The sequence below is a fragment of the Hemitrygon akajei genome, chromosome 9 (genome assembly GCF_048418815.1).
Source record: "Hemitrygon akajei chromosome 9, sHemAka1.3, whole genome shotgun sequence".
NCBI classification, from domain to species: domain Eukaryota; kingdom Metazoa; phylum Chordata; class Chondrichthyes; order Myliobatiformes; family Dasyatidae; genus Hemitrygon; species Hemitrygon akajei.
This window is the reverse complement of record NC_133132.1, coordinates 144,491,290-144,511,899: the sequence shown is the minus strand read 5'-3', so window position 1 is coordinate 144,511,899 and position 20,610 is coordinate 144,491,290. Positions and strand designations below refer to the sequence as shown.

The 20,610-nt window shown below is 40.3% G+C and overlaps 1 protein-coding gene across 2 annotated transcripts in view; it reads right to left on the bottom strand.

Annotated features, from left to right (window-relative positions):
- Positions 1–20,610, bottom strand: part of fndc4a (fibronectin type III domain containing 4a) — a 212,218-nt gene that overhangs the window by 3,409 nt on the left and 188,199 nt on the right. For both annotated transcript variants that reach the window (XM_073057187.1, XM_073057186.1), the window contains one exon: positions 5,443–5,576. In XM_073057187.1, the coding sequence (XP_072913288.1) occupies positions 5,443–5,576 (134 nt within the window). The remainder of the gene's footprint in view (positions 1–5,442; positions 5,577–20,610) is intronic.

The following is a 20,610-nucleotide window of genomic DNA, read 5'->3' as shown; positions in this document are numbered from 1 at the left end:
ATTCCAAATCTGTTTGCAATCCATTGTGTAATTCATCATCAAACTCTCACAGCCAAAAACTTTAGCCACCGAGATTTTTAAGCATGACTCTTATAATATCTGCTATCAACAAAAGTGATGCTCATCTGTTAAATAGCAGAATATTTCACCAGTTATGCCAAAATAGCAATGAAGAATTTGAACTCTGGCTTCTTCACACTGAAGTGCATTGACTTCAAAAGTTTCTTTGATCATTTTGACACCGTGGTTGAATTTTTGCTCAATGTTGACGAGAGCTTGGGAAACAAGATTGAACTTTTACGTGGAGATGTGGCATAGCCTGCTGATCTGTATGACAAAATGAACATTCTAAATATGAAACTGCAGAGTGAGAATTTCAATATAACCCAGGCAAGAAGCGCAGTGTCCGCTTTTATTGGAAATATGTAAGCAAAACATTGGGAGTAGAATGTTCTCACAGCTTCACTCCATGGAATGTTTGGTACTCTCTTTCACAGATGGTGATTTGCAAGAGTACTGCTTACACATGGGGATTTTCAGAATCAATTCAAGGATTTGAATGATCTGGAAATTCTGGTCTGGGTGATTAACCCATTTCTTTGCAAGGTAGAAGAATAGGAAGAGAGCTTGTAAGAAGAAATTATCGAAATCAGAATGATGAAGAAGCAAAAATACTTCCAGCGATGTTGGTAGAATCTCAGGTGGTGACGAGAGGGCGTACAGGAGTGAGATATGCCAACTAGTGGAGTGGTGTCGCAGCAACAACCTGGCATGCAATTTAAGTAAGATGAAAGAGCTGATTGTGGACTTCAGGAAGGGTACGATGAAGGAACACATACCAATCCTCATAGAGGGATCAGAAGTGAAGAGAGTGAGCAGCTTCAAGTTCCCAGGTGTCAAGATCTCTGAAGATCTAACCTGGTCCCAACATATTGATGGAGTTATAAAGAAGGCGAGACAGCGGCTATACTTCATTAGGAGTTTGAAAAGATTTGGCATGTCAACAAATACACTCAAAAACTTCTATAGATGTACCATGGAGAGCATTCTGACAGGCTGCATCACTGTCTGGTATGGAGGTTACTGCACAGGACCAAAAGAAGCTGCAGTGGGTTGTAAATCTAGTCAGCTCCATCTTGGGTACTCGCCTACAAAGTACCCAGGACATCTTCGGGCAGAGGTGTCTCAGAAAGGCAGTGTCCATTATTAAGGATCTCCAGCGCCCAGGGCATGCCCTTTTCTCACTGTTACCATCAGGTAGGAGGTACAGAAGCCTGAAGGCACACACTCAGCAATTCAGGAACAGCTTCTTCCCCTCTGCCATCCGATTCCTAAATGGACATTGAACCCTTGGACCCTCACTTTTTTAATATACAGCATTTCTGTTTTTTTGCACAATTTTAAAATCTATCCAATATATGTATACTGTAATTGATATACTTATTTATTATTATTATTTTATTTTATTTATTTCTTTTCTCTTCTAATTTATGTATTGCATTGAACTGCTGCTGCTAAGTGAACAAATTTCACGTCACATGCCAGTGATAATAAACCTGATTCTGATTCTGATTCTGCTTTTCAAAACTGTCAACTTTTGTGGAGAAGAGCCAAACTGCTTTTCATCGCATTTCCATCCTTTTACCTTGTTGAAAGAGGCTTCAGTGCAGTGAACCACACACTCACAAAAACCAGAAACTGCTTGAACATTGTTACACGTGGGGTCTTAAGGCTTTTGCTGTCACAACTTGAACCAGATGTTGTAACTCTTGCTAAAAGCCATCAAGCTCCAGGGTCTCATTGATATAGAAGCTATTGTATTGTGCACAAGTACTGTGTAAACTAGGTTTAAAGGCAAATAAAAATTCAAATCAGAATCATTTTTCTCATGTTTGGATATAGTAGACATGTTTTTACACTATGTGGGTGCTGGAAAGAATATTGTGCCTAGGATGTACCAACATCTTTCTATGTTGGCAAGTATGAAGGTGCTTTAGGGGGATGTTGGCAAGTTTGAAAGTGCTTTTGGGAAGTTTTGGGCTAAAAATGGTTGGGAAATACTGCTTTATCAAAATAAAGGTATGATCAAAAAAATGGGCTTGAGCATTAAATGTTCACCTATTAGGAAAAGGAGCATGTGGTTGTCCTAACTATGCAGAGTTCTGCTCATTGTTGATACTGTGATACTTTCGGTTTCCAAATTACCAAAAGATTGTTGAAGATCTGTCAAAAACACAAGGAAGGCTTACAAAGATAATATCAAAAATGCGAGTCAGTATTGTGGTGCGGTGGCTAAAGCTGTTGCCACACTGTGCCAAGATCCCTGTACGAGTGAAATTCTTATTGTTTAATGAGCTGCTTTCCCTGAGCCGCTTGCAGATGGTGGGGTCGGAGGGATGGCAGCGGCTGAAATCTGAGCAAGAAACAAACTGCTGGAGCAACTCAGTTGGTCCGGCAGCATCTGTGGAGGCAAAGGAATAGTCATCATCCTCATGCAGAGTTTTGACCTGAAACATCAGCTATCCCTTTGCCTTCACAGATTCTGCCTTCCCTGCTGAACATATCCAGCATATTGTTTCTTGGTGAAGAGAGAGGCTGATACTTGAGGTAGGGATTTCACATTCTGAGGGGCTGGTCTATCCTTCCTGTCCTCATTTGCATTTTCATTATGTTGTTCTCGTCACACCTTAAACTCTGACGGAGGTAGTGCTGGTGCCTCATAACATAGCGCCCTGATTACTGCTGCTGTCAGGGTGGAATCTGAGCATTTCCTGTGATGCCCTGATTTTCCCTCATGTCCCAAAGATGTTAATTGGATCCTGTAAGTTACCCCTTAGAGCAGATTAAAGGCAGAAAATAAATGACTCACAAGGAGTGATCACAAACACAAGAGATCCTGCAAATGCTGGAAATCCAGAGTAACACACATCAAGTACCTGAGGAACTCAGCAAGTCAGGCTTCATCAATGGAAGAGAGAACAGTTGAAGTTCACTTCCCTCCATAGACGCTGCCTGACAAGCATGGACTCGAGGGGCCACATGGGCTCTTTCTATGTTGCTAAGAATATAAAAACCATATGGAATGAACAAACAGACCGGGTCTCAGAGATCCACCAAGTAACATTGAGCATTGTAGGGTGGGTCGTGAGATTCTCTGGAGTTATAGAGTCGTGAAACATGGGCCATTTGACCAGCCCCTGCCCCGCCCTCGATGTCCCTGGTAACCATCAAGAACGCATCTAACAACTAGTAGCATACAGGTCCATAACCTTCAGTGCTGTGGCAGTTGCAAAGAATTCTAAAGGAGGAGGATAAACAATGAAACACCATACCTACATCGGTACTAATGAGATAGGTGGAAAGAGGGCTGAGACAAGCAACATGCATTTTAAGGAGCAAGGCTTCAGGTTAAAAGCAAGTTTGTAATTTTTGGATTACTTCTAGTGCTATGTGCTAGTGAGCATAGAGATAGGAATAGAGAGCAAATTAATGTGTGGCTAACGGGATGGTACGGGAGAGAGATCTCTGCATCACTGGAACCTAGGGAAGCTAGTACCCGACAGGTTACACCTAAAGTAGAACAGGTGTACAGCTTGGAGAGAGATGGAGTCAAATAAAGATGGAAAACTAAGTTAGTCCAGTAGGAAGAGAGATCATAGGGGTGATAAGGCACATAGGTAGAATGCAAGCCTAATTTGAATTGTTAATGACTACTAAAGCAGATGAATTAGAACACATTGAATTATGATATTTTTCCTATGTCATAGACTGGTTGAATGAAATACAGGGTTATCAAATCAATATTCCAGTATAATAGATTTTCAGGTGGGTTGGCATGTGGAGCATTTTGTAGAAGAGTCGGCAATGGAATATTGATTAAGGAATCACTTACAGCAATGAGGGAGGACTTTACAGAAGAATCTTTAAATTGAACCACGTAGATAGAGTTTAAGAATAAATAGGCAGAAATCACTTTGCTGGCGATATACTGTAGACATCCCAACAGTCAGCAGGAGATAGAGGAGCACATATGTAAGCAAATCACTGAGGGATGTTTGAGTAATAGAGTGATAGTAGTAGGGATTTTCAAACTACCAATATTAATGACGATCACTGCAGTGAGAAAGATGTAGAGGGGTTGTCCTACTAAAGTATGCAATGGAGAGCTTTTTGAGCCATTATATACATTGGCCTATGAGAAAAGGGACAGTACTGGACCTAATTGTCAAGAATGTAGCCAGACAAGTAGTTCTAGTGTTAATGAGAAAGCATTTTGGAGGTAGTAAACCTGTTGGTTTCAAGATAGATCTAGTCCATAGATTCCTGTGCCTTGGCAATTCAAGTGCTTGTTTAGATACTTGTTAAATATTGTATGCCTCCATCATTTCCCTTAGGCAACCCATTCCAGATCCTCACTGTCCCCTGCCCACTTACCAAAGACCTGTCCTTTTGTTCTTGACACTTCCACTTGGCTTTTACACTGTGTTGTCGTCTTTCATTTAATAACTTCTTTGCCCATTGGTGCAAACTTCCACCCTCTAACAATGTGAAGTGGATTGAAAATCTAGCTGATGGCTATATCAATTTCAAATCTGTTTATTGCCGTATCTAAAATACAGTATAGTCTGAAGCCTTCTGCCAATTGGCAGCTTGATTAAGTTGTTCCATGTATCTTATTTAATCAAAGTTACTAAATACTACCCTGAGATTCATTTTTTTGCAGGCATTCACAGTAGAACACAGAAATACAATAGAATCAATCCAAATCTACACAAAGAAACAAAGTGCAAAATGAGACAAACTGTGCAAATACTAATACTAATACTACTACTACTAATAATAATAAAAAACAATCAATCAACTACTCAATGAATGAGTTGTAGAGTCCTTGAATGCAAGTCGATGGGTTGTGGAATCAGTTCAGTGTTGAGATGAGTGAAGTTATCCACATTGGTTCAGGAGCCTGATGGGTGAAGGGTAATAACTCTTCCTGAACCTGGTGGTGTGGGACTTGGGGCTCCTTCCCAGTGGTGGCAGTACTCCTTGTAGATGTGCTCAGTCATGGGGAGGGCCTACTCTGTGATGGACTGGGCTATGCCACTACTTTTATATCATTGTATCATATTTTTGTATCATGATGTTATCATGATGACACAACTTAAGTACATAGAACATAACGTAGAATGTAGAGATTTACAGCACATTACAGGCCCTTCGGCCCACAATGTTGTGCCGACCATGTAACCTGCTCTAGAGACTGCCTAGAATTTCCCTAGCACATAGCCCTTTATTTTTTTTTAAGTACAGGTGATTCTAAACCAATGCAATTGAAACTTTTAAAGCATAATCTCACTGACAGTAATTTTAGAAGGGAATCAAGTACATCAATGAGAATAAATGGTGTTTCTTTAATGTTCTTGTCCCAGCTGTTATAATCCTTACCTTGCTACGCATTAATCCTCCCGTTGGACGCTCTGGGGTGCTGTGCTCTGACGACGGCTTGGCCTTTTCCTTATTGTTGTTTGAGTCGTTGTCTTTAATGATGTCATACTGTCTGCAGAAGAGAGCTATAACAGCTGAAACAAACCAGAGGAGAATGCTTTTAATGAGGTGCTGCTAAGTCATCCTTTGCTTCCAGAGCCCAAGTGCTGGCTCCTGAAAACAGACAGAGTGGCGAAACGGAATAATCATGCACACTTTAAGAACTATCACCTTCTGTTGTCCATGTGACAAGCTGACCTTGCAGATGAAATTGACATTTTTATACATGTCGCCATAGATACCCAAATAACTGCTAAAGTGCATTGCAAAAGTAAGCAGTAACTTGTTTTTCAACTGAGGAAGTAAAAATAATTGTTTTGTATGTGTAAACTTTAGCTGTGTAAGGAGCCCTGTTTACTTATGCATTTGAATATTTATTTGCTATGTACCACATGGCTGAATCCTATGAGGGAGAGAATATAATGGATTAGGGTAGGATTAGTGTAAAACAGGTGTTTGGTGACTGACATGGACCAGATGTGATGACATGCCTGCTCTGTGCTTTATCTCTCTTTGATTCAATGACAAAGCTATCAATACACTGCCAGATGCCTCAATACTCGTATGTATGAAATAAGACTGGAACTCTAAGCAAAGACATCTTACTCACACCATAGAAATGGCATAGATGTAGTGGGATCTGATTTTCACCCACCCTTTTAGGAGATAAAATTTAATAACTTGCTCATACCACTGGACCACTTGAGGCATCAGAACGTGAAGGTCAGGGAATAGAGACTGACATTTTGTTACTTCAGGGAGCCTCTGCAATGATAATTGGTCACACTGCAGAGTACCGTTTAGGTCCAATGGCGCAGTCTAGTGACTTGATGGCAGAGGAAGTATTCAAGATTTCTACAAAACTGGTTTAGTGCCCTCACAACATGGTAATAAAATTAGAAGTCTTTGGGAGCAACCGCTATTTTCTTTTCTATTTCTGTAGCATTTACTATGATGGTTCCTGTGGTAGTTTTTATCAGGGTCTAGTGGGGAGCAGCCTCACTCCTCAGTTCCTTCGCACTCCTCCTACCAATGTCACCCACACTGAAAAATGGGGAAGAAGATTGTGGCATAGCTTAAGTGGGGGACCAAGAGGTTTTGAAGACGGTTCCCTGAATATCCACTTTTATTAGCTTCTTTTATTATCAAATTCTAGCATATAAGAATGCTTTATTTCTGAGTTATGTTTTGTTTTGCCTTTTAATCTTACTAAACTAGACTAACTTCCTGACAAATCTTTGCAAAATGGAGCAAGAAGTCACCTTACCCTCACATATAAGTTCATTGAGGCTTCCTATGTTTCAACTAGGGGCAGCCTGCACAACAGCTTTTGCCTCAGTGAATTCATCTTATCTCATTCAGCTTAAAAGTACTTCCTCACATTAGAGAGGCTTAAGAAAGACAGAAAATTTGCTCTGGTACATCACAGAAGGGTACCCTAAGACATATTTCAACAAGTGTGCTCTCTATCAAATGAACGATAACAGTTTCTGCAAATCAAATCCTCTTCAAGCAAAAATCAAATTCACCAAAACAACTGTAATTCCCACCAACAACACACACAAAATGCTGGTAGAACACAGCAGGCTAGGCAGCATCTATAGGGAGAAGCGATGTCAAGCTTCTCCCTATAGATGCTGCCTGGCCTGCTGTGTTCTACCAGCATTTTGTGTGTGTTGTTGTTTGAATTTCCAGCATCTGCAGATTTCCTCGTGTTTGCTCTGTCATTCCACCGGCAACTATAGGACTAATGAAGCTGAATCTTATCTGAGAAAGAGACAATTGGCCAATCAGACTGTTAGATATGAGACCCTTTTAAGGAATTTGATTAATACACCATTTTAAACAAAATGCCATGACTGTTAAAGACCAGAGTTCCTATTGCCACATTGGAATAACTGATCCAGTGACCCACATAGGATCCCACGATTATGTAAATTACACTAGCCAATCTTCTTGCCTCTGTGTCATGCCTATGATTGATTCAGCTTTTCAACAGATGCTGGGAGTTTCTACTTGGAATGGGAATGCTATCTGGACCCTTTTCACCACTGTTGGGGTTAATTAGTATTGGGGTTAATTCGTGTCGGGGTTAATTCGTGTTGGGGTTAATTCGGGACCGCCATTACAGGTCAGGAGTGGCTCACGTTTCGCACATCATGTTAGGAAGCTGGAATGCGAGCGAGGGGGAGCGAAACTGGGGACCCCGCTACACCGATACTATTAGTGTCACGCGATACAGTAAACAAAAGAAACAGGTAACTCGTGAGCATATGGCTGCGGGCCAATAAGATGGACACAAGTGCCCGATATTACCTAATATGTAGCGGGGGGTTGTGCTGGGGGGAAAAGGGATATAAATAAGAGCAGATTGTAAGGGGAGGTTGGAACGCGCCTTCTCCAGCGATTCCGTCGATTCGCTGTACCAGTTACGAATTCTGCAATAAACCTAAGTTTTGTAATATTCCGGTGTTGGTTGTCTCTCTTCCTAAACGAACACAGGGCATAACTTGAGCCCAACAACCACTTAATCCATTTTTACCTTGTTACTTTATCCTTCTAAGAATACTTTCTTAGGCTGACAATGGTCTTAGTGCCTGTGGAAGTGTTTCCTACTATTTCTAACTTTGAGAAGTCATTTTACGTTATTCAAGAGATTACAAAAATATGGATTAATATAACCATATAACATATAACCATATAACAATCACAGCACAGAAACAGGCCATTCCGGCCCTCCTAGTCCGTGCTGAACTCTTAATCTCACCTAGTCCCACCTACCCGCACTCAGCCCATAACCCTCCACTCCTTTCCTGTCCATATACCTATCCAATTTTACCTTAAATGACACAACTGAACTGGCCTCTACTACTTCTACAGGAAGCTCATTCCACAGAGCTATCACTCTCTGAGTAAAGAAATACCCCCTCGTGTTTCCCTTAAACTTTTGCCCCCTAACTCTCAAATCATGTCCTCTCGTTTGAATCTCCCCTACTCTCAATGGAAACAGCCTATTCACGTCAACTCTATCTATCCCTCTCAACATTTTAAATACCTCGATCAAATCCCCCCTCAATCTTCTACGCTCCAATGAATAGAGACCTAACTTGTTCAACCTTTCTCTGTAACTTAAGTGCTGAAACCCAGGTAACATCCTAGTAAATCGTCTCTGCACTCTCTCTAATTTATTGATATCTTTCCTATAATTTGGTGACCAGAACTGTACACAATATTCCAAATTTGGCCTTACCAATGCCTTGTACAATTTTAACATTACATCCCAACTTCTGTACTCAATGCCCTGATTTATAAAGGCCAGCTTTCCAAAAGCCTTCTTCACCACCCTATCTACATGAGACTCCACCTTCAGGGAACTATGCACTGTTATTCCTAGATCTCTCTGTTCCACTGCATTCCTCAATGCCCTACCATTTACCCTGTATGTTCTATTTGGATTATTCCTGCCAAAATGTAGAACCTCACACTTCTCAGCATTAAACTCCATCTGCCAACATTCAGCCCATTCTTCTAACCGGCATAAATCTCCCTGCAAGCTTTGAAAACCCACCTCATTATCCACAACACCTCCTACCTTAGTATCATCAGCATACTTACTAATCCAATTTACCACCCCATCATCCAGATCATTTATGTATATTACAAACAACATTGGGCCCAAAACAGATCCCTGAGGCACCCCGCTAGTCACCGGCCTCCATCCTGATAAACAATTATCCACCACTACTCCCTGGCATCTCCCATCTAGCCACTGTTGAATCCATTTTATTACTCCAGCATTAATACCTAACGACTGAACCTTCTTAACTAACCTTCCATGTGGAACTTTGTCAAAGGCCTTGCTGAAGTCCATATAGACTACATCCACTGCCTTACCCTCGTCAACATTCCTCGTAACTACTTCAAAAAATTCAATAAGTTTTGTCAAACATGACCTTCTACGCACAAATCCATGCTGGCTACTCCTAATCAGATCCTGTCTATCCAGATAATTATAAATACTATCTCTAAGAATACTTTCCATTAATTTACCCACCACTGATGTCAAACTGACAGGTCTATAATTGCCAGGCTTACTTCTAGAATCCTTTTTAAACAATGGAACCACACGAGCAATACGCCAGTCCTCCGGCACAATCCCCGTTTCTAATGACATCTGAAAGATCTCCATCAGAGCTCCTGCTATCTCTACACAAACTTCCCTCAAGGTCCTGGGGAATATCCGGTCAGGACCCGGAGACTTATCCACTTTTAAATTTCTTAAAAGCGCCAGTACTTCCACCTCTTTAATTGTCATAGGTTCCATAACTTCCTTACTTGCTTCCCACACCTTACACCATTCAATATCCTTCTCCTTAGTGAATACCAAAGAGAAGAAATCATTCAAAATCTCTCCCATCTCCCTCGGCTCCACACATAGCTGACCACCCTGATTCTCTAAGGGACCAATTTTATCCCTCACTATCCTCTTGCTTTTAATATAACTGTAGAATATAACTGTGTTTATATTATACAGACATTTCCTCAGCCTCAATTCACCACAACGTACTTCAGTGAAGTACTTCTTTGGAGTATAATCAAACAATTTTCACTCTAGGCAATTCTGCAAAACTGACTAGATAATTGTTCTTGTGTTGATGAGGGAGGATTAAATATGGTCAGGACACCAGAAGTACACAAGAGGACTTATGACCCCTCCTAAGAGGACAGGATTAACTAGATTAACATCTTGTTTGCCTAATGCCAGCTCTGAAACAAAACACCCTTCGATATTGCCTAAGTTTATCAGTTCAGACCAAAGTTCCTCGAGTAAGATTCAAACCCAGAATCATCCAACTCACAGACACGTGACTTGTTTGTATCTTTGTGTTTTTGTTTGTGTGTAGTTTTTCAATGATTCTATTGTGTTTTTCTGTTCTACTGTCAATATGAATGCCTGCAAGAAAATGAATCTCAAGGTAGTATATGTTGATAATATAAAATCTGATAATACATTTACATGAACTTTGAAATTTGAAGATGTGATATCTGGTGAGCCACTGCTTGCAAGTACAGGCACTGCTGTTGATTTTAATGGACAAGCTACTCTTACTGTTAAGTGTACCTGCCAGACAAAACCCCTCATTGATGGCATTTCTAGGGTAAAATTTACAGGTCAATTTATCCATTGTGCAGGACACTCAGTGGGGAAATATAGAGGAATCTTTTCACACAGGGTTTAGCAGACAGCAATAAATTTTAGAGACCTGAGAGATGCAAAGAGCTGAAGAATTTGCGTGTTATTCATTTCTTTCTAACGACCCGTACTTCCGAACTGAATCAGAATCAGGATTGTAAAAGAAATGATTGTTGTTATGGAAACAATAAATCCACAAAAATCTCATGATATTTTCTATATCGCTATTATATTTGCAAAAACTTTAGCAGCAGGATTCATGGTTTGAAATCTGGCTCTGGGTTGGAACGCACACAATATCCTGGCTATTAACTCCGCGTGATACTGAATTTCTTATACGTATATGTGGATGAGAATCTCAGCTGGAACCATTAAGTCATAAAATTATCCCTATTACAGCCAGTTTACTTGCTCAAGGAAAAGGCATCCCTCCAATATGATTGTTGATGAGATGACAGGCATCTCCGAAGCAGTTTTAGTTTGCGCTGTGTACACATGCCTGAGCTGTGATTATCCGCGTGTGCACTTATACTGCAGCTGCCATTTCTGGTCTGTAGGCTGTCATCCATAATGGACTGCACCAAGTTACAGTGTATGGCTAACTGTGTCTTACTCTAAGATTAGTGACAATCCAGCTGTACCAAATCGAACACACTACCCACTGAAGAAATACTTCAATGTGCCATCTCCCTCCATGACAACTCCTTTGCCGAATGGTTACTTCCACAGTTTCAACTCCCACAGTACATACCAGCAGACAGCCCGGGCATGTTGACACATAGTTTACTGATCCATCATCGATTTCAGACACTGTAGGTACCAGCTTTGCCCGTCTCCTATTCTGCATTTAACTGAAATTATCAGTGCATCATCCAGAAACAGGATCAGTTTGCAATGAGTGGCATTTCAATGGGGAGCAATCGGTTGACAGAATGCAGTAAGTGTATAAAATAGGTGACCTACTGGTCCACCTGATAACAAATAGGCCAGATTTTTGAGTCTTTTGAAGGTGCATTATTAAGCACAACCAGAGCAGAATATGTAAGTCGAAACAGAACGGATAACTCATGAATGATCTGAATCTAATAGGAAGCAGCATCCCTTAATGAGCAAATATAAAATTCCCACAGGCGTACAAGAAAGATTTAGCATTAAAATTTAGGAGCAGCCTTTCTTGGTTGCATAATGCATGCTGCACTTGGTACTGGTGCCTGGCCAGGTGACCTGCAAGCGAAATAATGGATTTACAGAAAATCCAATTAAATACAAATATTATCGAGGTTTCAGTTCTGAATCATGTTAAAACAAAGTCAAAGTACATTTAATTTCTAAGTATGGTATACTTTATACAACACTGAGATTTCTCTCCTTCTTACAGGCAGCAACAAAGAAAACAAAGGAACAATAGAACCCATTAAAGTAAAAGAATACTGTTAAACATTCAACATGCGGAGAAAATAAAATGTGCAAACAATAAAAGTAAGCAAATAGCATTCAGAACTGAAGTTTTCAAAAGTGTGATAGATGCAGGCCACAGCCAAAGTTCAGTGCGGAGATGAGGAAACCTCATGGAGTAATGAGTTGGAGTTCGGTTGCAGAGACGAGCAAATCTCGTGGAGTAGCAGTTTGAACCAGCCTGTGCCTTGCCTCCGTGTCGCTTCATTATGGCAAGTCAGCACCTTAACTGATATCTCTCTGTGACATAGCAGCTACAGCAAAAAGCGCAGTGAAAGTGGGGGATGTGGAGAAGGGGAGGTATGTTTTCAATGTGCCTGATATCACCATCACACTCCCGACCATCATCTACACAGATGGGACTGCTGCCGCGATCGCGCCCTATAACACTGAAAGAAATGAACTTAGTCCATTGACATTGATCACAAGACATATCTCTGCAGTGCATTACGTTGATGGGCTGCAGATGTGATAAAGTAGTCAGCAATGTTGAAATATGATGGGCAGTGGAAATTGGGGCTGGTAGATACAGTCAGCAACTCATCAATGGAACAGTAGACATCATTTGTGTCTCTTTGCTGATCTACTGCTGTTTTTTATAAATTATAATCACATATCATAGGTTCAGTACATATAATTTAGGAGTACAACCTCACCTTTGCATTCCCATCTAGCCAGAGTAACTTTTCACCAACTTGCCAATCAAATGAATATCTCTGCCTCAGCAAATATTCAAATACTCCATCTTCAACCTTTGAACTTTCACCGGACTTTTGAGCAAATGAGTTCCAAAGACGCATGTGTCTCTGAGGGAAAAAGTTTCATCTGTAAATCTCTCCCATTTAAGTAGTCCAGTAAACTCATAAAAACTGATGAAAATGCATTAAGAAGTTTCCTTAAATAAGGAGACCGATCCTCCAGAAGTGATCCCATTAATACTCTATTTAAATGAAGCATAACCTCCATAAAATTGTCTACTTTCTGTGCTTCCTGTTAACCAGCCAGTCTTCTCCCTATATACTGTGTTACCTCATTCATGGTGAGCTATTATTTTCCACGATGACATTTGATGCAGTAGCTTATCAAGTGCTTTCTTGAAATCTAAGCATAGCCCATTATTAGCACTTGTTTAGCAAAAGCACATATTACTAGTCAAATAACTCCAATAATTTAGTGAAACACTATTTCTCTCTCCAAAAAACATGTTGACAGCCTGATTGCCATGAAATTTTCAAAGTATACTGCTATAACATTTTTGTAATAATAGCTTCTGACATTTTCCCATGATAGATGTTAAACTAACTGGCTTGTACTTTCCAGCTTTCTGCCTCCAATCAAACCCAAACTTATCCAAATTCAGTATAGCAAATTTTGTAATATTAAAACCAACATATCAACTATCTCACTTCTTTTAAGACCCTATAATGAAATCCCTCAAGGCCCAAAGACCAATGTTTAATTCAGTACTATATCACTGGTGATAGCAATTTTCTGGAGTTCCTTCTTCTCAATTTTTGATTTACAGTTCTTTCTGGGATATGACTTATATTCTCTATAGTGAAGATGAATGCAAGTTATTTAAATCACTACCCTTCTCCTGGTTTCCATTATTATTTCCCCAAAGTCATGTTTTAAGTGACCGACATTCACTTCGTTAACTTTTCTTTTTTTAATATCTATAGAAACTCTCACCATCTCTTTTTCTGTTTTTAGTTATCTTTCTCTCTTTATGTTTTTCCTTCTCTGTTCACCTTTTATAGAGATATAGAAAAGTACAGCACTGAGACAGGTCCTTTGGCCCATCTAGTCCATGCCAACCCGTGTAAATTGCCTACTCCCATCGACCTGCACCAGGATCATAGACCTCCAAACCCCTACCATCCATGTACATATCCAAACTTCACTTAAATGTTGAAATTGAGCTTACTTGCACCACTTGTGTTGGCAGCTCGTTCCACACTCTCACGACCCTCTGAGTGAAGAGATCTTCACTCATGTGCCCCTTAAACTTTTCACCTTTCACCTTTAACCCGTGACCTCCGACTGCTTGCACCTACTCTATTTATACCACTCATAATTTTGTATACCTCTATCAAATCTTCCCTCAATTTACTACATTCTGGGGAATACAATCCTAACCTATTCAACCTTCCATTATAACTCAGGTCCTCCAGATCCGGGAGCTTCCTTGTAAATTTTCCCTGTACTCTTTCAACCTTATGTACATTTTTCCTGTAGGTAGGTGACTAAAACTGCACACAATACTCCAAATCAGGCCTCACCAATGTCTTATACATCTCCAACATAACACCCCATCTCCTCTACTCAATACTTTGATTTATGAAGGCCAATGTGTCAAAATAGTTCTTTAAGACCCTATCAACCTGTGATGCTACCTTCAATGAATTATGGACCTGGTCCCTTTGTTCTACCGCACTCCTCGGTGCCCTACAGTTCCCTGTATAAGACCTACCCTGATTGGACCTACTGAAGGGCAACATATCACACTTGTCTGCTTTAAATTTCATCTGCCATTTTCCAGCCCATTTCCCCAGCTGGTCCAGATCCCTCTGCAAGCCATGATACCCTGCGTTGCTGCCCACTACAACCCCAATCTTTGTGTCATCTGCAAATTTGTTAATTTAGTTAATTACATTATCATCTAGATTGTTGATATAGATGATAAACAACATTTATTTATTGTAATATTTTACTCAACTCCTAACCTACCTTCCATCTTTGTGTAATTACATTAGAGATAAGTTTATATTATCTTTAACATTTCTAATTAACTAAGACTTGACCCTTTGAAAATTAATCCCTTGAAAATGTATTTATTGCAAGTATTCTGAAAGATCGCATCAATACTATGTCACTCCATTCTGAGTGGAGGCACAAGTAAGCAGGGGTGAAGCAGCTTTTGACATGCTGGATTTTATAAATCAGGGCATTGAGTATAAAATTTGGGAAGTCAAGATGCAGTTAGAGAATTGTATTCGGTTTTGGTTTAGAATGCTATTATACTGGATAGAGTTCAGTAAAGATTTACAAATATGTTGTCAAGACTTGAGGTAGTCTGATATCAGAAGAGGCTGGGCAGGCTAGAACTTCGTTCTTTGGAGCAAGGGAGATTTAGAAGTGATCTTATAGACGTATATATAATTATGAAGAGTGTGGGTAGGGTGAATGGACTCAGTCTTTTTCCCAGGATTGGGGAATAAAGATCTAGAGGGCAGAGGTGTAGGTGAGAGGGGAAAGATTTCTCTCTGTGAGAACCTGGAGCATGGTCAATACATGGAAGGAGCTGCCTGAGGAAGTGGTTGAGGCAGGAACAATAACAACTTTTAAAAGACACTTGAGCAGGTACATGAATTTGTATAGTTTGAGAAAATAAGGTCCAAAAACTGGTAAGTAGGACTAATGTGGTTGGAACATCTTGGTTGGCTGGGCCTAAGGGCCTTCCTCCATGCTGTGTAACTCTATGATCTCTTCAGCCTAATTTGCAGTTCATCTTTTTCTTAGTCTAATCTGGTTGTTGTTCCTTTTGCACTTTGTGGCGCATCAGGCTGCACTTTTGCTGTTTCCATAGCATTTGACTGAATTGTATTAGGCCGAGTCACTAGCTTGTTGCTCAACCCAGCATGGATGGTAAGCGTGCGAGGAGCTGCCGGATTTGAACGTGGGACCATTTGCCTCGAAGTCCAATGCTGATGCCACTACATGACTTGCTGGCTATAAGGCTAAAAATTGCCCTTAATTAAGTTTAATATACTTGTCCCTGAACCTGCTCCTCTCCTCCACAAACTGAGTGGTTTAATCATATTTTGATCACTGCAACCTAGAGTTGCATTCATGATGAGGTCATTAATTAGTCCTCACGTTCACTTTCAATGACCCATTTCTGTAATAAATATGGAAATTGCTGCTGCGCGTTGCGTGATTATCATTAGATGTGCTCAGATATCTGCTACTCAGATACAGTATGCAAGAGTAAATCATTGCTGGATCTTTAATTGACCTGGAAATGTTTGCTGATGCAACTAAAGATGCACAAAATTACTCTAAAAATTGCTCCAAATTTTATGCAACTTGTACTTTTCAGGAAATGGAATATGATTTTTATCTGTATAGTTCCTGACAAAAGATAGCAAGTTTTCAGAGCAAATTTACTTGGTATAATATTTAATTTATATGTGGAAAGCTTTTGTCTTTTCACTCATAAGTTACATAAAATGTGGGACAGTAATCAGAACGATACAGCACAGCCACAGCCCCAAGGCCCTTGAAGCTGTGCTTCACTAGTTAAGCTAATTTCATTTAATCAAACTACAGTGCCTATAAAAAGTATTCACTCTGCCCCCTCTTCGAAGTTGTCATGCTTTATGGCTTTACAACATTAAATCACAGTGGATTTAATTTGGCTTTTTTTGACATTGATCTTTCATGTCAAAGTGATCTAAATTAATTACAAATATAAAACAGGAAATAATTGATTGCATAGGCATTCACTCCTTTCAAGTCAGTATTTAATAGATGCACGTTTGGCAGCAATTACAGCCTTGAGTCTATGGATAAGTCTCTTTCAGCTTTGCACATCTGGACACTGAAACTTTTCCCCATTCTTCTTTACAAAACTGCTCAAGCTCTGTCAGATTGCATAGGGATCATGAGAGAACAGCCCTTTTCAAGACCAGCCACAATTCTCAATTGGATTGAGGTCTTGACTCTGATTTACCCACTCCAGGACATTAACTTTGTTGGTTTTAAGCTATTCCGGTGTAGCTTTGGCTGTATGCTTAGGATCATTGTCTTGCTGAAAAACAATTCTTCTCCAAGTCAGTTTTCTTGCAGACTGCATTGGGTTTTCCTCCAGGATTTCCCTGCATTTTGCTGCAGTATCTTCACAAGCCTTGCAAGGACTTCTGCTGTGAAGCATCCCCACAGCATGATGCAGCCACCCCCATGCTGCTGGGCAGGGATGGTATGTTTTTGATGATGTACAGTGTCTGGCTTACAGCAAACATAGTGTTTAGTCTGATGGCCAAAAAGCTCAATTTTGGTTTCATCAGAATCTTCTTCTAGCTGACTTCAGAGTCTCCCACATGCCTTCTGGCAAACTCTCGCTAAAATGTCATGTGCTGCTTTGCTAATCTCCCACAAAGCTGTGACTGGTGAAGCACCCGGACAACAGTTGTTGTATGTGGAGTCTCTCCCACCTCAGCCACTGAGACTTGCAACTTCTCCAGAGAATGCCTCCCTCACTAGTCCCCTTCTTGCACGGTCAGTCAGTTTTTGAGGACGGCCTGCTCTAGGCAGATTTGCAGCTGAGCCATTTTCATGCCATTTCTTGATATTGGCATAACTGTACTCCAAGGGATATTCAATGACTTGGAAATCTTGGTGTATCCATCTCCTGACTTGTGCTTTTCAATAACTTTTTTGTGGAGTTGCTTGGAGTGTTCCTTTGTCTTCATGGTGTAGTTTATGCCAGGATACTGACTCACCAGCAGATGGACCTTCCAGATTCAGGTGTATTTTTACTACAGTCAATTGAAACACCTTAACTACACATGGTAATCTCCATTTAACTAATTATGTGACTTCTAAAACCAACTGGATACACCAGCGATGATTTGGTGTGTCATATTAAAGGGGGTGAATGCTTATGCAATCAATTATTTTGTGTTTTATATTTGTAATTAATTTAGATCACTTTGTAGAGATCTGTTTTGACTTTGACATAAATGAGTCTTTTTCTGTTGATCAGTGTCAAAAAAGTCAAATTAAATCCATTGTGATCCAATATTGTAAAACAATAAAACATGAAAACTTCTGGGGGAGGGCGAATACTTTTTATAGGCATTCTAACTCATTATGCCTTCACATTGTATCTGCCTCCACAACCACTCCAGGTATTCCAGGAACAGTGCCATTCCTGTGTGTAAAAAAAATCCTGCCTCACACATCTCATTTCAACTTGCCACCCACCCCCACCTTAAATACATGGTCTCTAGCATTAGACTTTTCAACTCTGAGAAAAATATCAATAAAGAACTCCAGAAATTAAATTACATCTGAATCAAATTCCGGTGTGGTTCATCACATGAAGCCAATGGAAAATAATAACAAAATGATTATGCACCTTATTAACTTATTAATGTCAGGTTGTGGTTTTGGAGAGATAGTAAAATCAGAAGGATTAAACAGAGTCAAATAGTAAGGTGGAAGTTGCTAATGGATACAATAGTCTGAGGTTTGAACACGAAGATGCGAGATGCGCTCACAACTATTGTGGCTATACACTAAGGTAAGTAAAATACTTCAGCATGATCTTTAAGAACCAATTGCCTAGCTCAGTGTGCTGAGACAGTGTACAATGTACTTACTGCATGCTGTGGGCAATTGCAAACAAGCTTCACAAAGTGGCCTTGTCTTCATTATAGAACTCTTAATATCCTTTGTCATATAGGTTTCTTCAATTTGCTGCCATTATCTTTCATCCTTGTGAGTAAATGTCAGCCCTAATCTCTCATTACTTCACTTTTGAATGACTCCAATTCATCTAATATAGACTTATTTGCACATGAATGCTCCCAGTGTACTTCTGCCACGTCTTGTCTTGTTACATTGAAATCAATCTCTCTCCAAAAAGAAGTCTGATTTTTAGACCATCCTTATCCCTTTCCATAACTGCCTTCTACACTTGACCGCATCTCCTCCCAACCCCCACCACCCACACCTAATTGGATATGTACTCTGTAGCCCACTCTTTGCTAGAGGCATTAGAGATCACAGTCTTGGAGGTCCTGCTCTTTAATCTACAGCCTAGGTCCCTAGATTGATATTGCAGGGCTTCTTCCCTTGCAGCATTTTACCAATAAGTTGTCTTGCTATTCTATATGTGTCCAATGGACCCTAGCTTCCCTATGTTAACTAGCAAGAGCACAAGAAAATAGGAACAGGAGTAGACCACTGTGTTCCTCAAGCCAGTTCTGCCATTCATTATGACTGTGGCTGATCAATGCTAGCCTCAATTCTTCTTTTATGCCAGCTTCTCTCAATCCTCATCAAATCTCATCCCTAAAGGGTTACTGAGCTCATTAAAATTATCAATGCATATGTCATCAAACAGCCTTTATTGTATTTACAGTATTAAAAATGCTAGTTTGCTCTCAGAGTCCTCCATCTTTGAAGTGGCCACCAAGACTCCTGAGCATTTGCTTTATCAATGGATGTTCTGGTTATCACAGTTTTGGAAGCTGATGCGTAGATATAGTCAATGCCTTCAAAATACAAAGGAACTTGAGATTCTTAAAATATACTACAGAAATGTGCAAGTGTTCAGAGAATGCTGTATTCAATTTTTAAACATTGTGGAAGGGAGAAATACTTGGAAAGGGAGAATAAAACTACATCTGTGCAAATCCCTGCAGCATCTGGTAATAAGAACATAAGAAATAGGAGCAGGAGGTTTTATCAACGTTTTAGAAGTCACATCTGGTCCATCGAGCCTGCCCCGCCATTCAATAAGATCATGGCTGATCTGTCCATAAACTCAGCTTTATCTACCTGCCTTTCCCCCATAACCCTTAATTCTCCTACTATGTGAAAATCTATCCAACTGTATCTTAAATATATTGAGTGAAGAAGCCTCAACTGCTTCCCTGGGCAGAGAATTCCACAGATTCACCAATCTCTGGGAAGAACAGCTTCTCCTCATTTCTGTCCTAAATCTTCTCCTCTGAATCTTGAGGCAATGTCCCCTAATTCTAATCTCACCTACCAATGGAAACAACTTTCCTACTTCTACCTTATCTATCCCTTTCAAAATTCTGTATGTTTCTATCAGATCCCCTCTTATTCATCTGAATTCCAGAGAGCATAGTCCAGGCAACTCAATCTCTCCTCATAGGTTAACCCCTTCATCTCTGGAATCAACTTGGTGAACCTCCTCTGCACTGCCTCCAAAGCCAGTATATCCTTCCTCAAGTATAGAGACCAGAACTGCATACAGTACTCCAGGTGCAGTCTCACCAGTACCCTGTATAGTTGCAGCATAACCTCCCTGCTCTTGAATTCAATCCCTCTAGCAATGAAGGCCAACATTCCGTTTGCCTTCTTAATAACCTGTTGTACCTGCAAGCCAACTTGCAATTCACGAACAAGCATCCCTAAGTCCCTCTGCACAACAGCATGCTGCAACCTTTCACCATTTCAATAATAATCTGCTCTTCTAATGCTGAGATATCTGTCTTGGAGGCCAACATCAGAACATCTTTCAAGAGGATGAACCCTTGCAAGGCATCAGACCCTAATGGTGTACCTGGTAGGGCTCTGAAAATCTATGCCAACCATCAAGAACACCTTCAATTTCTCACTGCTACAGCTGGAAGTTCCCACCTGCTTCAAAAGGGCAACAG